Source organism: Trachypithecus francoisi, unplaced genomic scaffold, assembly GCF_009764315.1.
Source record: "Trachypithecus francoisi isolate TF-2019V2 unplaced genomic scaffold, Tfra_2.0 Lachesis_group21, whole genome shotgun sequence".
Lineage (NCBI taxonomy): Eukaryota > Metazoa > Chordata > Mammalia > Primates > Cercopithecidae > Trachypithecus > Trachypithecus francoisi.
This window is the reverse complement of record NW_022681467.1, coordinates 2272895-2290560: the sequence shown is the minus strand read 5'-3', so window position 1 is coordinate 2290560 and position 17666 is coordinate 2272895. Positions and strand designations below refer to the sequence as shown.

Below are 17666 nucleotides of genomic sequence, written 5' to 3'. Positions count from 1 at the left end.
AGACGCCCGGAGGCGGAGGCCTGGTGCAGAGGCGCAAGCGGGGACCTGGACAGGAAGCGGCGGGTGGGGAAGGAGAGGCAGCTGCAGACCCGGGAGGCTCTGAGAGAAGAAGGGTCTGCTGGGTGTCCCCGCGCCCCGCCCGCCCCTCTGCCCCTGCGCACCATGGTCATTGTGCCGCGCCAGGTCGAGCGCGTCGATGAGCAGGTCGTGGTCCGTGTCCAGCTCCCAGAATTTGCAGTAGATGACATAGAAGTGCTCGTAGGAGAAGAATTCTGTCAGCTGGTTGATGTCCGCCTCCTCCTCCAGCAGCGCCACATTCTGCCAAAAGACCCAGGCGGCCTGAGGGCAGGGCCTCTGGGGGGAGGCCCCTAAGTCCGGGTGGCTGCGGGCGGGGGCAGGGAAGGCGGGGCGGGGCCGCTCCGAGTGGGGGCAGCTCTGCGGTGGGGGGAGCTCCAGCATGGGGGTGGCTCCCTAGGCGGGCGTGGGCGTGGGGGGCAGCTCTCAGGGAATGAGGGCTCGGCTCCCCCTGGTGCCCATTACAGCCCCCCCTCCACTTCCCAGATCAACCATGGACCCGCAACTGCAGGCGGCGCGGTGTCGGTGCTCACGGGCCTGGGGGTGGGCAGTGAGCGTGGGGGAGGTGGGGAGGGGTGGGAGTGAGGGGGAGGGGAAAGGAGAGGAAGGAAAGGAAGAGTAAGGAAAGGAGGTGAGGGAGGGAGGGACGGGAGGACAGGGCAAGGCAGGGTAGGGCAGGCAGGCAGGAAGGAGCTCCTCCACAGTTTGGCGCAGGTGATCCTGCCGGACCAGGACCGGTTCACGGTGTAGAAGATCCGCTGGATGACCTGCGGGGGCGCCGTCAGTGCGGGGGGTGCGCAGACCCCCTGAGCCTCGCCCCGCACGGAGACCCGGAGCCGGGGAGAGGGGCGCGGCCTTGGTCTCAGCCGCACCAGGCTCGCCAGGGTCCGACGGACGGGGGCAGCGGGAAGGGCCCTGAGGGAGGCGCCGCCCCAGGCTGCGCAAAGCGGGGAGGGTCTGGCCGGGGACGCCCCGGAGCTACGGGGGCCCAGGACAGGTGGGAAAGGGGCGCAGCCACCCCGGAAAACCAGAGTGCCCCCAACGCCGGGCTCCCGGGCACGGCAGACACGTTCCCAGGAAACAGCCGCCTCCTGCCGAAGCTGAAGACCTCGGACGCCGCCCGCCCCACCCGGCGCTGGAACCGCCCCCTGGGCTCACCCCGGCCCCTCTGCTGGGGACCCACCGTGGTGATGTATCGCGAGTGGAACTCGGACGCCTCCTTCAGGAACGACAGCCCCCGGTGTGTGTTCACCACGTCCTGCGGGTGGGAAGACATGAGGCGTGCGGTGTGGACACCGGCCCTCCTGTGAGGGGTGAGGCGTGCCGTGTGGACACCGGCCTTCCCGGGAGGGGTGAGGCGTGCAGTGTAGACGTCGGCCCTGGCCCTCCCGTGACGGATGAGGCGTGCGGTGTAGACGCCGGCCCTGGCCCTCCGTGACGGATGAGGCGTTTGGTGTAGACGCTGGCCCTGGCCCTCCCGTGAAGTGTGCGGTGTGGACACCGGCCCTCCCGTGAAATGTGCGGTGTAGACACCGGCCCTCCCGCGAGGTGTGCGGTGTAGACACCGGCCCTCCCCTGAGGGGTGAGGCGTGCGGTGTAGACGTCGGCTCTCACCTGCAGGAAGGGGACCAGGTCCTCCTGCACCAGGTAGTTGTAGCCAGGGCTCACGAGCAGATGGACGAACTTGGCCGCCTCGTCGTGGCAGTTCTGCAGGATTCTGGAAGGACAGGATAACTGTGCGCCACACTCACAGGCGGGAGGGTTTTGACCCCGCAGACACAGAGTGGAACACGGCAGGCAGCCACGCACAACCCCGGCAGGTCTGTGCCCATGCGCAGGTTTCTCCTCTCACTGTGGCAGCCGCGGGGGGCACCTGTCCTGACGCCACGGGGACCCGGGGACGCCTCCGCCCTCCCGACACAGCCCCGTGCCCGGCCCGGGACTCACTTTCTCCACATGGCGACGAACTTGTGGACAGACACGGAGCCCGTGCGCTCCCCGCCGGCGCCATAGAAGAGCGGCCCCTTCCAGTAGAGGGGGCGGCCCCAGGCCTGGGGCAGAGAGGGCAGGAGTGGGCAGTCAGCGGGGCCTGGACGCCTGCGCACCTGCTGCGCACCTGGCGCCTGACCGAGGCTGCCCGGAGACCCTCTGCTGCAGAAAGACGCAGCACACTCAGCCAGGCACGTCCGGGTGCCGCAAACTCCACTTGGCTTTGGCTCCAGCCTTGGAACCGAGTCAGGAGAGCGGAGCGATGGAGTGCCGGGCACGCAGTTCCCCCGACCAGAGACCACACACGGGCACTGTAACCAGAGGCAGCTGCGTCCCCAGTGTCTGGAAATCAAGCGGCACAGACTAAGAACCAGTATGTGCAGGAAGAAATGGCCTGTCAGCCAGGGAAGTGGTGAGTCTGACAGAGACAGAACATCTTATGGAACGTGTGGGACAGGCCTGCAGCAGCGGCCCATGGCAGGTTCACAGCCTTAAATACACAGGTGAGGAAGGAAAGTTTAAAATCAGTCATCTGCACGTCTACCTCAAAGTAACAAACACAAGGCAGGGATGGAAGGAAAAATAGTCAACAGAGAAAATCAAGAAAATCAAAACTTGATGATTTGAAAGATTTCTTAAAAATTCACCCTGCTGGGCGCAGTGGCTCAGGTCTGTTATCCCAGCAGTTTCAGAGGCCGAGGTGGGCGGATCACGAGGTCAGGAGTTCGAGACCCGCCTGGCCAAACATGGTGAAACCCTGTCTCTACTAAAAATACAAAAAATTAGCCAGATGTGGTGGCACGTGCCTGTAGTCCCAGCTACTCAGGAGGCTGGGGCAGGAGAATTGCTTGAACCCGGGAGGCGGAGGAAGGCGGAGGGTGCAGTGAGCCGAGATCGCGCCATTGCGCTCCAGCCTGGGTGACAGAGCAACACTCTGTCTCAAAAAAAAAAAAAAAAAAAAAGAGAGAGAGAGAAAACACCTGTAACTGCAGACTCTGCAAACATCAGAGAGTCAGTGGATGCTCCTGAATCACTTTATGCCTGTAAGTCAGATGACTGTTGAAACAGACTCCCTGAAGAACAGTTCAAGTCAAAAAATAAACGACAATAGAAAATCTGAAAGGACTGTTTCTACAAGAAATTGAATCCATCGTTTGAAACTGTCCCACCAAGAAAATTCCAGCGCCCAAAGGCGGCTCCCATAAGCGGACCACACATTTAAGGAAGAAATCCCACGTGTGTTACCCTGGAGAATAAAAACAAGGGGCGTTTCCCAGTGTCTGCTCCGAGGCTGGTACAGCCTGGACGCGGTCAAGGACGCAGGAAGTCACAGGCCAGTTATCACTAGAGGCAGAAATCCCACACAGAACACACAGGAGCAAGTCCAACTCGGCAGTAATTGAAAAATCACAATAATCATCAGCCAGGAAACCAGAAACAGGACGGACACTCTTATTGTAATAAAGGGTGCTATGGCCTGACTGCCTGGGTCCCGATCTGCGTGTTGAAATCCTCTCCCCCAGGGCGACGGTGTTGGGAGGTGGGGCCTCATGAATGCGATGAGTCTCCTTCTAACGGGCCCCCGAGAGCTCCGTCACCCCTTCCATCCTGTGTTGATGAACCAGGCAGCAGGTCCTCGCCACTGTGCCACACCGTGATCTTCCAGCCTGCAGAGCTGTGAGCAATAAATGTCTGCGGCTGACGAGCTGCCCAGGCTATGGTGTTCTGTGACGGCAGCCTGAATGCTCTAAGACACGGGGCGTCTACGAAACACCCCAGCTGCTCTCAGACAGCGATGACATACGAACGCTTCCTCCCTGTGCCGGACACAAGAGGATCGTGTCACCGCCAAGGCCGCCTTGACGGCCGAGCTAGGGCAGCAGGCAAGAGAAAGGCGGAAAGATGCCACGACGGGGAGGAAGAGGCAGAACCCTCTTAATTCACAAGCAACAAACTGTGTAGACAATCCAAATGCTTACCAAACACGGGAATTAATAAGTATCTTCAGCAAAGCTGCTGCATCCAAGGACGATATGCCGAAATAAATTATTTCAATGTACTGGCAACAAACAACTAGAAAATAAAATCTTCAATAATGCCAACTATCAAAGGCATTTAAAAAAATCAACCTATGAAAAAACGGAACAAAAATCACGCACAGGGCCATGCGCGGTGGCTCACGCCAGTCATCCCAGCACTTTGGGAGGTTGAGGCGGGTGGATCACAAGGTCAGGAGTTTGAGACCAGCCTGGCCAACATGGTGCAACCCCATCTCTCCTAAAAATACAAAAGTTATCTGGGCGTGGTGGTGGGTGCCTGTAATCCCAGCTACTCAGGAGGCTGAGGCAGGAGAATTGCTTAAACCCAGGAGGTGACAGAAAGAGACTGTCTGAAAAAAAAAAAAAAATCACACACAATGTCTACAAAGCAAACTACAGAGCACGGCTGGGTGAAATCAAAGACGAGCTAAACGTGGTGAGGTGGACCTCACTGCGCTGCTGAGTTTACAGACTGCAATTTTCTCTAGACGACTCTGCTGACCCACAGAGTCCACACAATCCTCACCCAGAGTCCACACAGCCGCCAGCCACAGAGTCCATGCAGCCCCCACCCACAGAGTCCACGCAGCCCCCACCCACATGCACCGAGGGCTTGTTGTTTTGGGGTGTGCAGTATACACTGACAGGATCATGTGAAAACTTATAAGGGAACACAAAAGAACTTCCAGGGGACCACGGTGGTGGATGTAAGTCCCACTGCCCCATTTCAACCCTTCCCGTAAAGTCAGGGTATGAAGTCAGTCTCCCTCAGGCACCACTGGGCTAAGGGAACAAGGGAAGGAAGTGAGCTGGGGCAGATCACACAAACTGCATACCAGGGGATCCCAGCCCGAAGGGTGAAAGGCCAGACAGCGGCCCTCCTGGAACGAAACCAGAGGCTCTGCCGTGGCCAGAGTTTCTTGAACGGGGCACACGTGAACCGCCTGAAGGAAGAGAGCGGCCAGCTGCCCTGCCCAGGGCCCGGGACTCAGGCGCAGCGCCCGGCACGGTGAACAGAATGACAGGAGAAGCCACTGAGACAGAGGCCCAAACATGACAGAGCCCAGACGGGCACTGCCCTCCAGAGAGGGACACTGCCCTCCAGAGAGGGGCGCACTACGGCCGGCAGACAAGGGGGAGTGCGCCCGGCGCTGGCGCTGACGAGGGCAGGGTTCACGGGGCACGGAGAGGTGGCAACAAGAGCACGACACACGACGAGACAGAAAGGACTAAAGATGCCAGGTCGTGCAAGGCTGGCAGGCAGCCGGGCATCCGCGTTGTTGGGGGAAGCAGGACGCCGCACAGCTGCCGGGAAAGCGGCCCACAGGGCGGCTGAGCATAAGGCCCCGAGGCCCGGCCAGGGCATCCGTCCTCCCAGAAGCATACCAGTGGGAAGAGGGCCGATGCCCGTGACAGCCGCACGGATGGGGACGTCGGCTGCTTGATTCACGGTGCCCCGGGGAGAGGAGCCGGATGCCAGAGCAGGGGCTGGAGGAATAAACTGTGGCAGCATAGTCTGGACAGGTGCAGGGTGGGAGTGACCACAGGGGGCATGGGGGAACTTGGAGGGGCTGCATGCCACCGCACAGAGAGCAGTGCAGCGACGGGAAAAGATGCTCTCCGGCTGGTGCACCAGTGGATGACGCAAAGGCAGCCGTGTAGAGCTGGAGGGGCCAGGCCCTGCAGGATGTACAGACACGTGCCAGCTCCCGTGACGAGGATCCTGACGGAGCTCAGCCCTGGCCACCTGGAAGGGTGCCTGGTGCGGCGGGAGGGAACGAGCTGGGTGCCGGGCACTGGGCCCTTGGGCTGGTGCTGCTCTCACGCTTCTGACCTCATCAGGCCGTTCTGGCTCCCGGGCCATGCAGATTTCAGACCCCAAGCACTCAACACCCAGGTATGTGGGGATGTGTCAGCCTTCACATCTGTGCTCCTCACGGTGTGCAAGACACGCCGTAATGACCTGGTGGCACGAACGGAGCATCAGAGGTATCCAGTCCTACAGGCTAGCGCCAAGTCTACCCGGTCCTGCAGGCTGGAGTCAAATCTATCCAGTCCTACAGGTTAGAGTCAGATCTATGCAGTCCTACAGGCTAGTGTTGAATCTATCCGGTCCTGCAGGCTAGAGTCAAATCTATCTGGTCCTGCAGGCTAGCATCAAATCTATCCAGTCCTGCAGGTTAGCGCCAAGTCTACCCAGTCCTACAGGCTAGAGTCAAATCTACCCGGTCCTACAGGCTAGCTACAGGGTGATCCTTTTTTTTTCTCCTGAGTCACGGTCTTGCTATTGCCCAGGCTGGAGTGCAGTGTGTGATCCCAGCTCAGTGCAGTCTCAACCTCATGGGCTCAAGCAATCCTCCCACCCTAGCCTCCCAAGTAGCTGGGACCACAGGTACGTGCTACCATGTGTGGCTATTTTTTTGTTGTTGTTGTAGAGTGAAGTCTCACTATGTTGCCCAGACTGGTCTGGAACCCTTGCCCTCAAGCCATCCTCCCGCCTTAGCCTCCCAAAGTGCTGGGACTACAGGCATGACACTGCAACCAGAGACAGCTGCATCCCTGGCATCTGGGTGATTGCCCAGGCTGGTCTGGAACCCTTGCCCTCAAGCGATCCTCCCGCCTCGGCCTCTCAAAGTGCTGGGACTACAGGCCTGATACTACAACCAGAGACGGCTGCATCCCCAGCATCTGGGTGATGAGAACTGAGCGTGGGAGTGCTGGGCACGCAGTCCGCACACCACACCAAACCCAAAAATTACCTCCAAACTAATTAGCTCACAATTAAAAAAAAAAAATCCTGAAGGAAATGGAGATAATCAACTCTAAAATGCAAAAGATACAAAGGAAAGTAGTTTTTCCTACATGTTACAAAATCCTTATCAGAAAGGGAATAACACACCGGATAACCTGATTTGACTCTAAAAGTGTTTTCGTGATCCACACACAGAAAGACCAGCTCTCGGTGGGGCCAGGCAGAGCCGCAGCACGCCCACCCGCACAGCCAGGACAGGGATCGAGGCCGCCAGCCCTGACAGTCCCTTCCGTCCCTCCGCACCCCACCACAGCGACAGCCCCCATACCTCCTCCCCATGGCTCCAGTCCACCTTTTCCAGGCCACGGCAGTAGGACCTGGAACTTTTAGGCCTGGCTTCCCCTGCTCAGCGCACGCGTGAAGGAGTCAGGCACGTTGCTCTGTGTGGATCGTCCGCCCGTGTACGGCTGCATCCTATTCCATCACGGCTCTGCTGAGTGCAAAGCAGCTCCCTAAGCAGGAACCACCACCGGGCCCGAGGCCCACGTGATGGTGCTGCTGCAGGGGCATCGCGAGGAGGACCAAGACCCGAGCGTCTACACTCGCACGGGGCACGCTGACACCGACTGACGGGTCTGAGAGGAGAGAGGAGGATGCCACGGCCACGGCTCGCAAGTTCAGCATGACTTCCTCGGCCACTGCCAGAACAAGGGGCAATGTGCAGACATGGAAAGATGCCAGCAAATGACATCGTGGAGCCGGATGAGTCCTCAAGGTCACATGAAGCAGGGCTGGACTCTGGCTCGGAGCCCCCACCCCAATCTCACAGGGAACCGTGATCCTTGAGTGTTGGAGCGGGGTCTGCTGGGGGCTGACTGGGTCATGGCGGTGGACAGTCCCCTGGCTGCTCTCGTGATACTGAGTTCTTGTGAGATCCGACGGTTTAAAAGTGGGTGGCAGTGGCCAGGCGCAGTGGCTCACGCCTGTCATCCCAGCACTTTGGGAGGCCGAGGTGGATGGATCCCTCGAGGTCAGGAGTTCAAGACCAGCCTGGCCAACATGGTCAAACCCCATCTCTACTAAAAATACAAAAATTAGCCAGGCATGGTGGCACACGCCCGTAATCCCAGCTACTCGGACGGCTGAGGCAGGAAAATCGCTTGAATCTGGGAGGTGGTGGTTGCAGTGAGCTGAGATGGTGCCACTGCTCTCCAGCCTGGGTGAGAGCGAGACTCTGTGTGAAAAAACGACAACAAACAAACAAACAAGAAACAGCCTGTGTCCATTGAAACAATTCACGCTGTCGTTAAAAACCTTCCCACAGAGAAAACTCTGTCCCAAATGGCTTCACTGATGAGTTCCAGCAAACATTCACATAAAAATAACACCCACTGTAAACAAACGGCTCCAGAAAAAGTGAATTCTAAGGGACATTTCCCAAGCAACTCCCCGAGGCCAGCATCTCCCCCAGACCAAGCCATCACAAGACAAGGAGACCACAGGCCAGTCCTTCACGAGCACAGACACACCCCCTGCAAGGCCAGGCAATGTGCACCCAGCACATAGGAGAAGTGTGAGACCGTGTGGTGGGCCAGGGACCGGCGCTCTCACCCCAAGACCGGGGCTCACCCAAATACCGGGGCTCACCCCAATACCGGGACTCACCCCAAGACCGGGACTCACCCCAAGACCGGGGCTCACCCAAATACCGGGGCTCACCCCAATACCGGGGCTCACCCCAAGACCGGGACTCACCCCAAGACCGGGGCTCACCCAAATACCGGAGCTCACCCCAATACCGGGACTCACCCCAAGACCAGGGATGCCTTCACACTCAGACGTCCGTCAGGTCAAGACCAGTTCTTCATGACCCAGACCCTGCAAAGCCTGGCAATGCACAGCTAATGCATACGAGAAGCGTAATGCCATCTGTGAAAACCCAGTAATGCTAACCAATCATAGTATATTGACCAATATACAAGTGACACACTGCAGTGGATCAGGGGCGGGAGCTGCCTTCATACTCAGATGTCAGTCAGTCCATTCACGTTTTACAGGATCAAAGGAAAACCCCACTGCCTCAATACATGCAGAAATACACATCTAAAAATACATGTCGAGAATACTGGACCAACTTCAAGGCACGTTTGTAATTTTAAAAAGTAAAACTGAGGCCAGGCATGGTGGTTCATGCCTGTCATCGTCCCAGCACTTTCGGAGGCTGAGACAAGAGGGCCCTTCCAGCCCAGGAGTTCCAGACCACCCTGGGCAACGTAGCGGAACCCTGTCTCTACGAAGAAAAAAAAAAAAATTCAGCCAGGTGTGGTGGCAGGTGCCAGTGGTCGCAGCTACTCGGGAGGGCTGAGGTGGGTGGATCACTTGAGCCCAGGAGGTTGAGGGTGGAGTGAGCTGAGATGATGCCACTGGACTCCAGCCCAGGGGCAGAGTGAGAACCTGGCTCAAAAAAAAAAAAAAAGAAAAGAGTTCCCAGCAAACAAGGAACAGAAAGGGAAGGGGCCTCCCATGTCTGACGAAGGATGCCATGAAGAAACCAGGCAGGGCTGCTGTGCCAGGGGCGACGTGAGCCCGAGGCAGGAAGGGGCGTGCTCTCTGTGGCTGCCCAGCACCGCACTGGCGGGCAGCGCCGTGCAGCAAGTCAGGGGAGAGACACAGACGCAGACGAGAAGAGAGAGGCTGAACTGGGCTCGCCTGAAGATATCCTGACCGTGCGTTAGAGACTCGGCCGGCTGTAAACAGCGAGCCGGCAGAGCTGATGAGTGAGCTAAACTCGGTCAGAAGATGCAAAGTCCACATATAAAAACCAATAGTACTTCTTGCCACTCACCATCGACCATCATGTTAAAGTAAAAAAACGCCACGTGCAGTGTCAGCAGAAATAGGAAATGCTTGGGTATCGATGTGATGAACCGTGAACAAGACCAAAAACGACGAGGCGTACTGACAGAAACGAAAGATGCCTGAAATAAGGGAGAGCTGGACCGTGTTCACGAGACGGAAGCCTCAAGACGGTCAAGATTCTTCCAAGTTAATCTAGAGTCAACGGGATGCCAGTGCAATCCCAGCAGGCTGCTGCAGCAATGGAGGGGACGGTTCTAAAATCCACATGGTGGGAACGGGAAATGGTGCAGCCACTCGGGAAAACAGCGTGCAGGTTCCCCAGAAAGCCGGAAGTGGAACTCCACGCGCATGGAATGCCACGCGATCCGGCCCTCCCGCTGGGGGTGTGTGTGTGCAGAGGACCCTGACGCCCGCTACAGCATGGCAAACCTTGAGCACCACACGCCAAGTGAGGGTGAACAGACCCGGAGGTCACTCGGCAAAGGCTTCCGTTTATAAGCCCGAGAAATCCAGGGCAGAGGAATGCAGAGACACAGAGCAGGCTGGTGGCTGCCAGGGGCTGGGGAGGGAAACAGCGAGCGACCGTTTCATGGGGACTTAACCTCCTCCTCTTGGGGCAATGAGAATGCTCTGGAACCTGATGGCAGTGGTCGCGCTATGCTGTGTATGTAACAAACGTCTCTGCGTTCTGTACTCAGAATGTTACAATGCCGAATTCTGTTCCGTGAATTTTACTGTAATAACAAAAGTGCCTGCTGTCTGATTCTGTTTACATAAAATTCTAGAAAATTCCAGCTAATCTATCTGGACAAAAAGTAGGTCTGAGGTAGCCTGGGATGAGGGCGGGGGTGCATGAGAAAGCAGCAGAGAGAAGTCCAGCGCACGTTCCCGTTCAAGCGCGAGGATGCAGGGACGCCCATCGTCTCGGTGGTGTGGACGGTTTCACGGGTGGGTACGGACGTCAAAGCTCACTGAACCGTACCTTTGACACACTCCACGTATCCCGCATCAGTTACATCTCAACAGAGCTGCCCCAAAATGAAAAAAAAAAAATGAGGAGAAACAGACATGTGAGGTGCTCAACACGTACATCAGGGAAAGGAGGACAGCCAGGACGGGACGCTGGCACACACGCCGACACACACGCGCAGAACAGCCAAAGGCAACGCGCGGGGACACGTGCCACCGGGGGTTCCCACACGCTGCTGCCTGGAAACGAGCCACTCAGGGCCACCCTGGAAGCAGTTTTTTTTTTTTTTTTTTTTTTTTTGACAAGAGACAGAGTCTTGCTCAGTTGCCTAGGCTGGAGTGCAGTGGCTCCATCTCAGCTCACTGCAACCTCCACCTCCCGGTTCAAGCGATTCTCCTGCCTCAGCCTCCCGAGGAGCTGGGACTACAGGCACCCACCACCACACCCGGCTAATTTTTCTATGTTTAGTAAAGATGGGGTTTCACCATGTTGACCAGGCTGGCCTCGAACTCCTGACTTCAGGTGATCCGCCCGCCTCGGCCTCCCAGAGTGTTGGGATGACAGGCGTGAGCCACCGCGCCCGAGGTCTGGAAGCAGGTTTACAGCTTCTTACAAAACTAAACATGTGGCCCCCAGATGAGGCAGAGCTCACCTCTGCAGTATTCATCACCTCAGGAAAATGCAAGCACGTCTGTGTAAATCAGTGCACAGACACAGAGCAGCTTTATTCACAAGACGCAAAAACCACAACAACCGGATGTCTGTCGACCCCGTAACAGGGGAGAGATGGAGCACACACACAGCAGAGGCTGCTCGGTGACACAAAGAACAAACTGCCCATGTGGCCAGGGACACACAGCTGGCCCCACAATAGCCATGCCCTGGCCAGCCACACGCGAGTTCCACAGTATTCACACCCCGCCAGCCCCGTGGTAACCACACTCCACCAGACACACAGGGAACCCCACAGAAACCATGCCCTGGCCAGCCACACAGGCAGCCAGCCCCACAGTATCGACGCCCTGCCAGACACACAGCCAGCCCCACAGTAACGGACGCCCTGCCAGCCACACAGCCCGTTCCACAGTCTCCACACCCCACCAGCCACACAGCCAGCCCCACGGTATCCACACCACAGGATTTAATCCATCCTCAACACACACATAGTGAAGCATGTTGCTGTACTCCACACATATATACAAATATTACTTGTCTATTCAAAATAAAATTTAAAATAAAAAAAATGATGCTGCCAGGAAGAAGTCAGAAACCGCAGACAAAACACTGCAAGAATCCTCACAGGAAACTCGAAGAGAGGCAAAGTACAGCGACCGGAAGCACGTCTGTGGCGGGTCCAGGACGGGGAGAAATGAGGGGACTGAGCAGATGCAGAAGGAGGCGCAGGGGAAACCCGGGGCAGGCGACAAATGGCCGGTCCTCCCTGTGGGGGTGGATACCCAGGTGTGCGCTTGACCACAACGGATCAGTTGTACACTTAAAACTGGTGAATCTTAGTGTGTGTAATTATATCAGAATACAGCTGACCAAACAAAAAAACTATTCAAGAAACTAGAAAAAAAAGGACAGAAGGAAGTGTATGTAAGAAAGATGACCGCGGAAATTCATGAGACAGAAAGAATCGAAACGATCTGTAACCCTGACAGCCGCTTACTGAAAAAGATGTAAAGTAGTCTGCAGCATGGTGGATCAAGAAAGGAACCAGAAATGGATGATTCTGTCAAGAAAGAGTGTCTACAGGATGCAGATATGATCATCGTACAAGACAAGGAGAAGCTTTAGCGCAATGAATTGATAAGTTATGCAAAAAATTGTTTTAGAAAAAATGTAGATAATCGTAATAGACTCAATAAATGAAAACCCGGAATTAGCCAACGACATTGGAAGGAAATGAAAGGAGAGAAAAGTGTGTTTTCCTGCGGGGCAGCCGGCCGCTGACAGGGTGGAGTCTGGCGGAGGTGAAGGAGCTGACGATGGTTTCCCAAACGGCTTCAGAGAAAACACTGAGGAGTGAACATGATGAGATAAAGGAGAGAATGCGTGAGATCAGCCCCGACTCACACACCAGACAGGAACAGCCGGGCCGACCTCACTGCACGGCCGCAGCTAAGATCCACAGGGGGAAGCACCAACTCCACGTCCCCTCAGACGTGAGTTCTCAAGCAGCCGCCGGCCAAAGTTCTCACGCCTGAAAACACGCCGTGGGCTGTGACTCAGGCCCTCACTCACTCACTCACTCACTGACGGAGAGAATTCGAAACAACACGGGCCTCGCGCAGCAAAACCTGAGGATGCCAGCAACACCCGGGTGACCCGTTCATCCCCCAGTCCAGGGACCCGGCTCACAGAAAACCGTCCCAAAGGCACACGACGGAGACGTGGACGGACACCCGCACCTGGCGGTGAGCTGGGCGCCACCCAGACAGGCTCAGCGGCCTCGGGGGGAGCGGAACTTGGCCTGCGGCCCCCGCACATGCGGGACACTCACGGGGTTCTGCTGCCACAGCGTGGGTGCATTAAGTCATGAAAGCGCACACCCCGCTGGCCTGTGCCCACAGTCACCGTGGGGGCCCGAGCAGCATGCTCTCTGCCTGCCGGGGCCGGGCCGGTGCGTGCACAGACAGCGGGGCCTGTGGAGGTGTCCCTCGGACTCCCAGTGGTGCAGACACTGCAAGCAACACAACTTCCATCTCAGAGCTCTCCTCTGTCCCGCTGGGTCACACCCAGCTCACTCTGGGACATCAAACACAATCAGAAAACTTGCTTTTTACCACCAAACGTGATATCCAGCCAACGGGCCAAGTTCTTTCAAGTCTGAAAGCCTCACTACCTTTGACGGCCACCAAGGCCACCGCCGCTGCGCCTGGAAGTGAGGTCACGCCGAAAGCTGAGGAGGACCTGGGAGGAAAGCGACATGAAATGTGCACCAGGCGCCGTGGCGGGGAGGCCCCAAGGGGAATGGTGGGTCACATGCGGGAACCTCACTGCGCTGTGTGACTGGCTTTGTAGGGCCCGAAGGGGACACAGCACGTGAGCTGCAGAAGAGGTGGCCGACCCCGCCGACGGCGTGCAGACCCTGCGTGGGGGGCTGAGCAGACTCGGCGAGGGTGAGTTCTCGCCATAACCAAGGCTGTGCTGAGAAGGATGAAGGTGTCCCAGCAGACGGCATGCAAGCAAAGAAACTTCCCGGTGAAGAAACTCTCAGTGATATCGCACAACTTCAAGAGCACGGAGGATCAGACACTGGAAGCCAAACCACACGTGGAGAGTCGAGCGAGTCTGCCAGGGCAGGGAGTGGGCGCTCACTCCACACCGGACGAGGAGACGGCGCGGCTGTAACTACTTCTGGCAAGTTTTTACTAAGACATGAAACAACTCTTAACGTGTGTGGTGTTTTAAATGACAGCATACCAGGTAAATATTAGCTTTTTTCATTCATTCCATGTTTGCAACCAACTGTAAGAAAGTTTCTAATATTTCAACAAAAGCAACTACAGAATGACCCTAATTTTTCTTGGAAGATGGCTTTGCATGCCTGCAGGTTATCTGGTCCTTCCATGGCCCCACACTGCCGTGCAAGACGATGCCACCTCTACGGATACAGAGAGACTTAGTAAAAACAAATACCCAAGAGTAAAACAGCATGCTGATTTTTCTCTAAGAAATGCAAGATGGATGTATGTTCATACTCGTACACATATTTGCGTGTACTTGCTCATATTAAAAGCTAAAACAACAACAAGAGGGTAAACTAAAGCTATGGAAACTCTTGCCTCCGGGGGAGAAACAGCACAGACAGGGACAGAACCTGGACTTCTCTAGATGTGTCTGGTTTGTTAGGATTCACTTTGTAACCACAGAGGTTTTACATATTTATAAAACAAGACTTCGTAAAATACTTTTTTTTTTTTTTTTTTGAGACAGAGTCTCGCTCTGTGGCCCAGGCTGGAGTGCAGTGGCCGGATCTCAGCTCACTGCAAGCTCCGCCTCCCGAGTTCACGCCATTCTCCTGCCTCAGCCTCCCGAGTAGCTGGGACTACAGGCACCCACCACCTCGCCCGGCTAGTTTTTTGTATTTTTTAGTAGAGACGGGGTTTCACCATGTTAGCCAGGATGGTCTCGATCTCCTGACCTTGTGATCCGCCCGCCTCAGCCTCCCAAAGTGCTGGGATTACAGGCTTGAGCCACCACGCCCGGCCGTAAAATACTTTAAAAAGACAATCCGTAATAGAAAAAGGAGGGGGACACTTCCCAACGTGTTCTTTCAGACCCGTATTTCTCTAAAACCAAAACCAGACAAAGGACTCACAAGAAAACTACCAAGCAGTGTTTTCTCTGTGAATCCAATTGCAAAACTTTTTGGAATCCAGCAACATATGAAAAAGACGAGACACACCGACCACGTGGAATTTATGCCAGGAATGCAAGGTTGGTTTAACATCCCAAAACAGGCCGGGCGCGGTGGCTCAAGCCTGTAATTCCAGCACTTTGGGAGGCCGAGACGGGCGGATCACGAGGTCAGGAGATCGAGACCATCCTGGCTAACACGGTGAAACCCCGTCTCTACTAAAAATACAAAAAACTAGCCGGGCGAGGTGGCGGGCGCCTGTAGTCCCAGCTACTCGGGAGGCTGAGGCAGGAGAATGGCGTAAACCCGGAGGCGGAGCTTGCAGTGAGCTGAGATCCGGCCACTGCACTCCAGCCCGGGCGAAAGAGCAAGACTCCGTCTCAAAAAAAAAAAAAAAAAAAAAAATCCCAAAACCAACTCATTTAATAGACTGTATTCATAGGTTAAAAAAACAAAAACCAGCCAGGCGCGGTGGCTCACACCTGCAATCTCAGCACTTTGGGAGGCCGAGGTAGGTGGATCACTTGAAGTCAGGAGTTCATGAACCAGCCTGGCCAATATGGTGAAACCTCATCTCTACTAAAAATACAAAAATTAGCCGGGCGTGGTGGGGCACACCTGTAGTCCCAGCTACTTGGGAGGCTGAGGCAGGAGAATTGCTTGAACCCGGAAGGTGGAGGTTGCAGTGAGCCGAGAGGGCACCACTGCACTCTGGCCTGGGCAACAGAGCAAGATTCTGCCTCAAAACAAACAAGCAAACTTAATAAACAAAAACCTGCCCACTCCTGAGGACCACCTTCACAACTGCGGAGCTGGAGAGGGCTGCGGAGCAGGGGTCTCGCCCTGAGGGGCTCACCTGTACCGTGCACTAAGGCTCTGGGGCTCTGACCTGGAGGGGTGGGAGCATCTGCTGCCCGGCGACTCCACGTGGAGGACAGGACGCTGGAGAGGCGGGCACGGGTCCCTGGAAACAAAACCGCCCACCAGGGGTCCAGACACGCGTCCCTGGCGTGAGCCTTGCCTTGGTAACGCACAGACACTAAACCGAGCGTGCTCGATCTGCGACGTCCACGCAGTCAGCCTGGAAAGGATGCAGCTGAGAAGGAAAGCAGGCGGCAAATGACGAACATGGCGCCGCAGCACTCAGGGTGAGTCTAGAAATGGGCCCTTGGGGCCACTGCTGGGGGACAGGGGTCCACAGCTGCGCAGCCTGGGACGGCGGCTCCTCGGGCAGAAAGGGGCACGGCCAGGAGGGTGCTGAACAGCCTCAGGACAAGAACCCAGACGGAATTCCCACTTGCATTTCAGATGCTTAAGAATTCACACAGCAGCAATCACACAGCAAACCTCGGGCCATAACTATAACCTCAGAGGAAACCTGGGCCACTCCTGCACACATGTGACACGCACCCGCCTCGGCCGCTCCAGCCTCTCCACTTCACCTTCTACACGCTGGCAGCACCCGCCTCGGCCGCTCCACCTCATTCTCACGCGTGTGACACGCACCTGCCTCGGCCGCTCCAGCCTCTCCACTTCACCTTCTACACGCTGGCAGCACCCACCTCGGCCGCTCCACCTCATTCTCACGCGTGTGACACGCACCTGCCTCGGCCGTTCCAGCCTCTCCACCTCACCCTCACACGCCGGCAGCACCCACCTCAGCTGCTCCAGCCTTTCCACCTCACCTCACACGCCAGCAGCACCCGCCTTGGCCGCCCCACCTCACTCTCACGCGTGTGACACGCACCTGCCTCGGCCGCCCCACCTCACTCTCACGCGTGTGACACGCACCTGCCTCGGCCGCCCCACCTCACTCTCACGCGTGTGACACGCACCTGCCTCGGCCGCCCCACCTCACTCTCACGCGTGTGACATGCACCCGCCTTGGCCGCCCCACCTCACTCTCACACGTGTGACACGCACCCTCCTCGGCCACTCAGCCTCATTCATGCTCATGTGACATGCACCCACCTCAGCCGCTCCAGCCTCTCCACCTCACCCTCACACGCCGGCGGCACCCGCCTCGGCTGCCCCACCTCACTCTCACGCGTGTGACATGCACCCGCCTCGGCCACTCAGCCTCATTCATGCTCATGTGACATGCACCCACCTCAGCCGCTCCAGCCTCTCCACCTCACCCTCACACGTCGGCGGCACCCGCCTCGGCTGCCCCACCTCACTCTCGCACGTGTGACATGCACCTGCCTCGGCCGCTCCGCCTCACCCTCTCGTGCCCGCAGTACCCCCTCGGCGGCTCCACGTCACACGGGTGACACGCACCTTGGCCACCAGGCCCATGTTGTCCATGGTGGCCCTCTCGTGGGGGAACTGGGCGAAGGTGCTCTCGATCTTGCTGATGACGGCATCCACGTTGACCGAGTCCTGTGGGCGTCCTCTGGGGAAGTAGAAGGTCGGAATGCTTTGGCTCGTGGCCGGGGGCAGAGGCTCTTCTTTCCGCGTCTGAACCTGAAGAGTCACAGACAGCGCGCGGTTAGAACCTGGGAGCATCGAACGCCTTCTCCACCCGGATAACACAAGGGGCCCCTCTTGGGCTGACGGTGCCGAGGCCGCCTGACCCCAGCCGGGAGAGGACACACTGCAGTCCCTGTCGGGGAT

The 17666-nt window shown here is 57.0% G+C and overlaps 1 protein-coding gene across 1 annotated transcript in view; it reads right to left on the bottom strand.

The window, feature by feature from the left end:
• LOC117069083 (serine/threonine-protein phosphatase 2A regulatory subunit B'' subunit beta-like) overlaps nt 1-17666 on the bottom strand; it is a 65565-nt gene that overhangs the window by 30827 nt on the left and 17072 nt on the right. Inside the window, 7 exon segments of the mRNA XM_033187085.1 lie at nt 5-108; nt 110-318; nt 756-842; nt 1259-1333; nt 1690-1792; nt 2023-2126; nt 17331-17516. Of these exon segments, the coding sequence (XP_033042976.1) occupies nt 5-108; nt 110-318; nt 756-842; nt 1259-1333; nt 1690-1792; nt 2023-2126; nt 17331-17516 (868 nt within the window).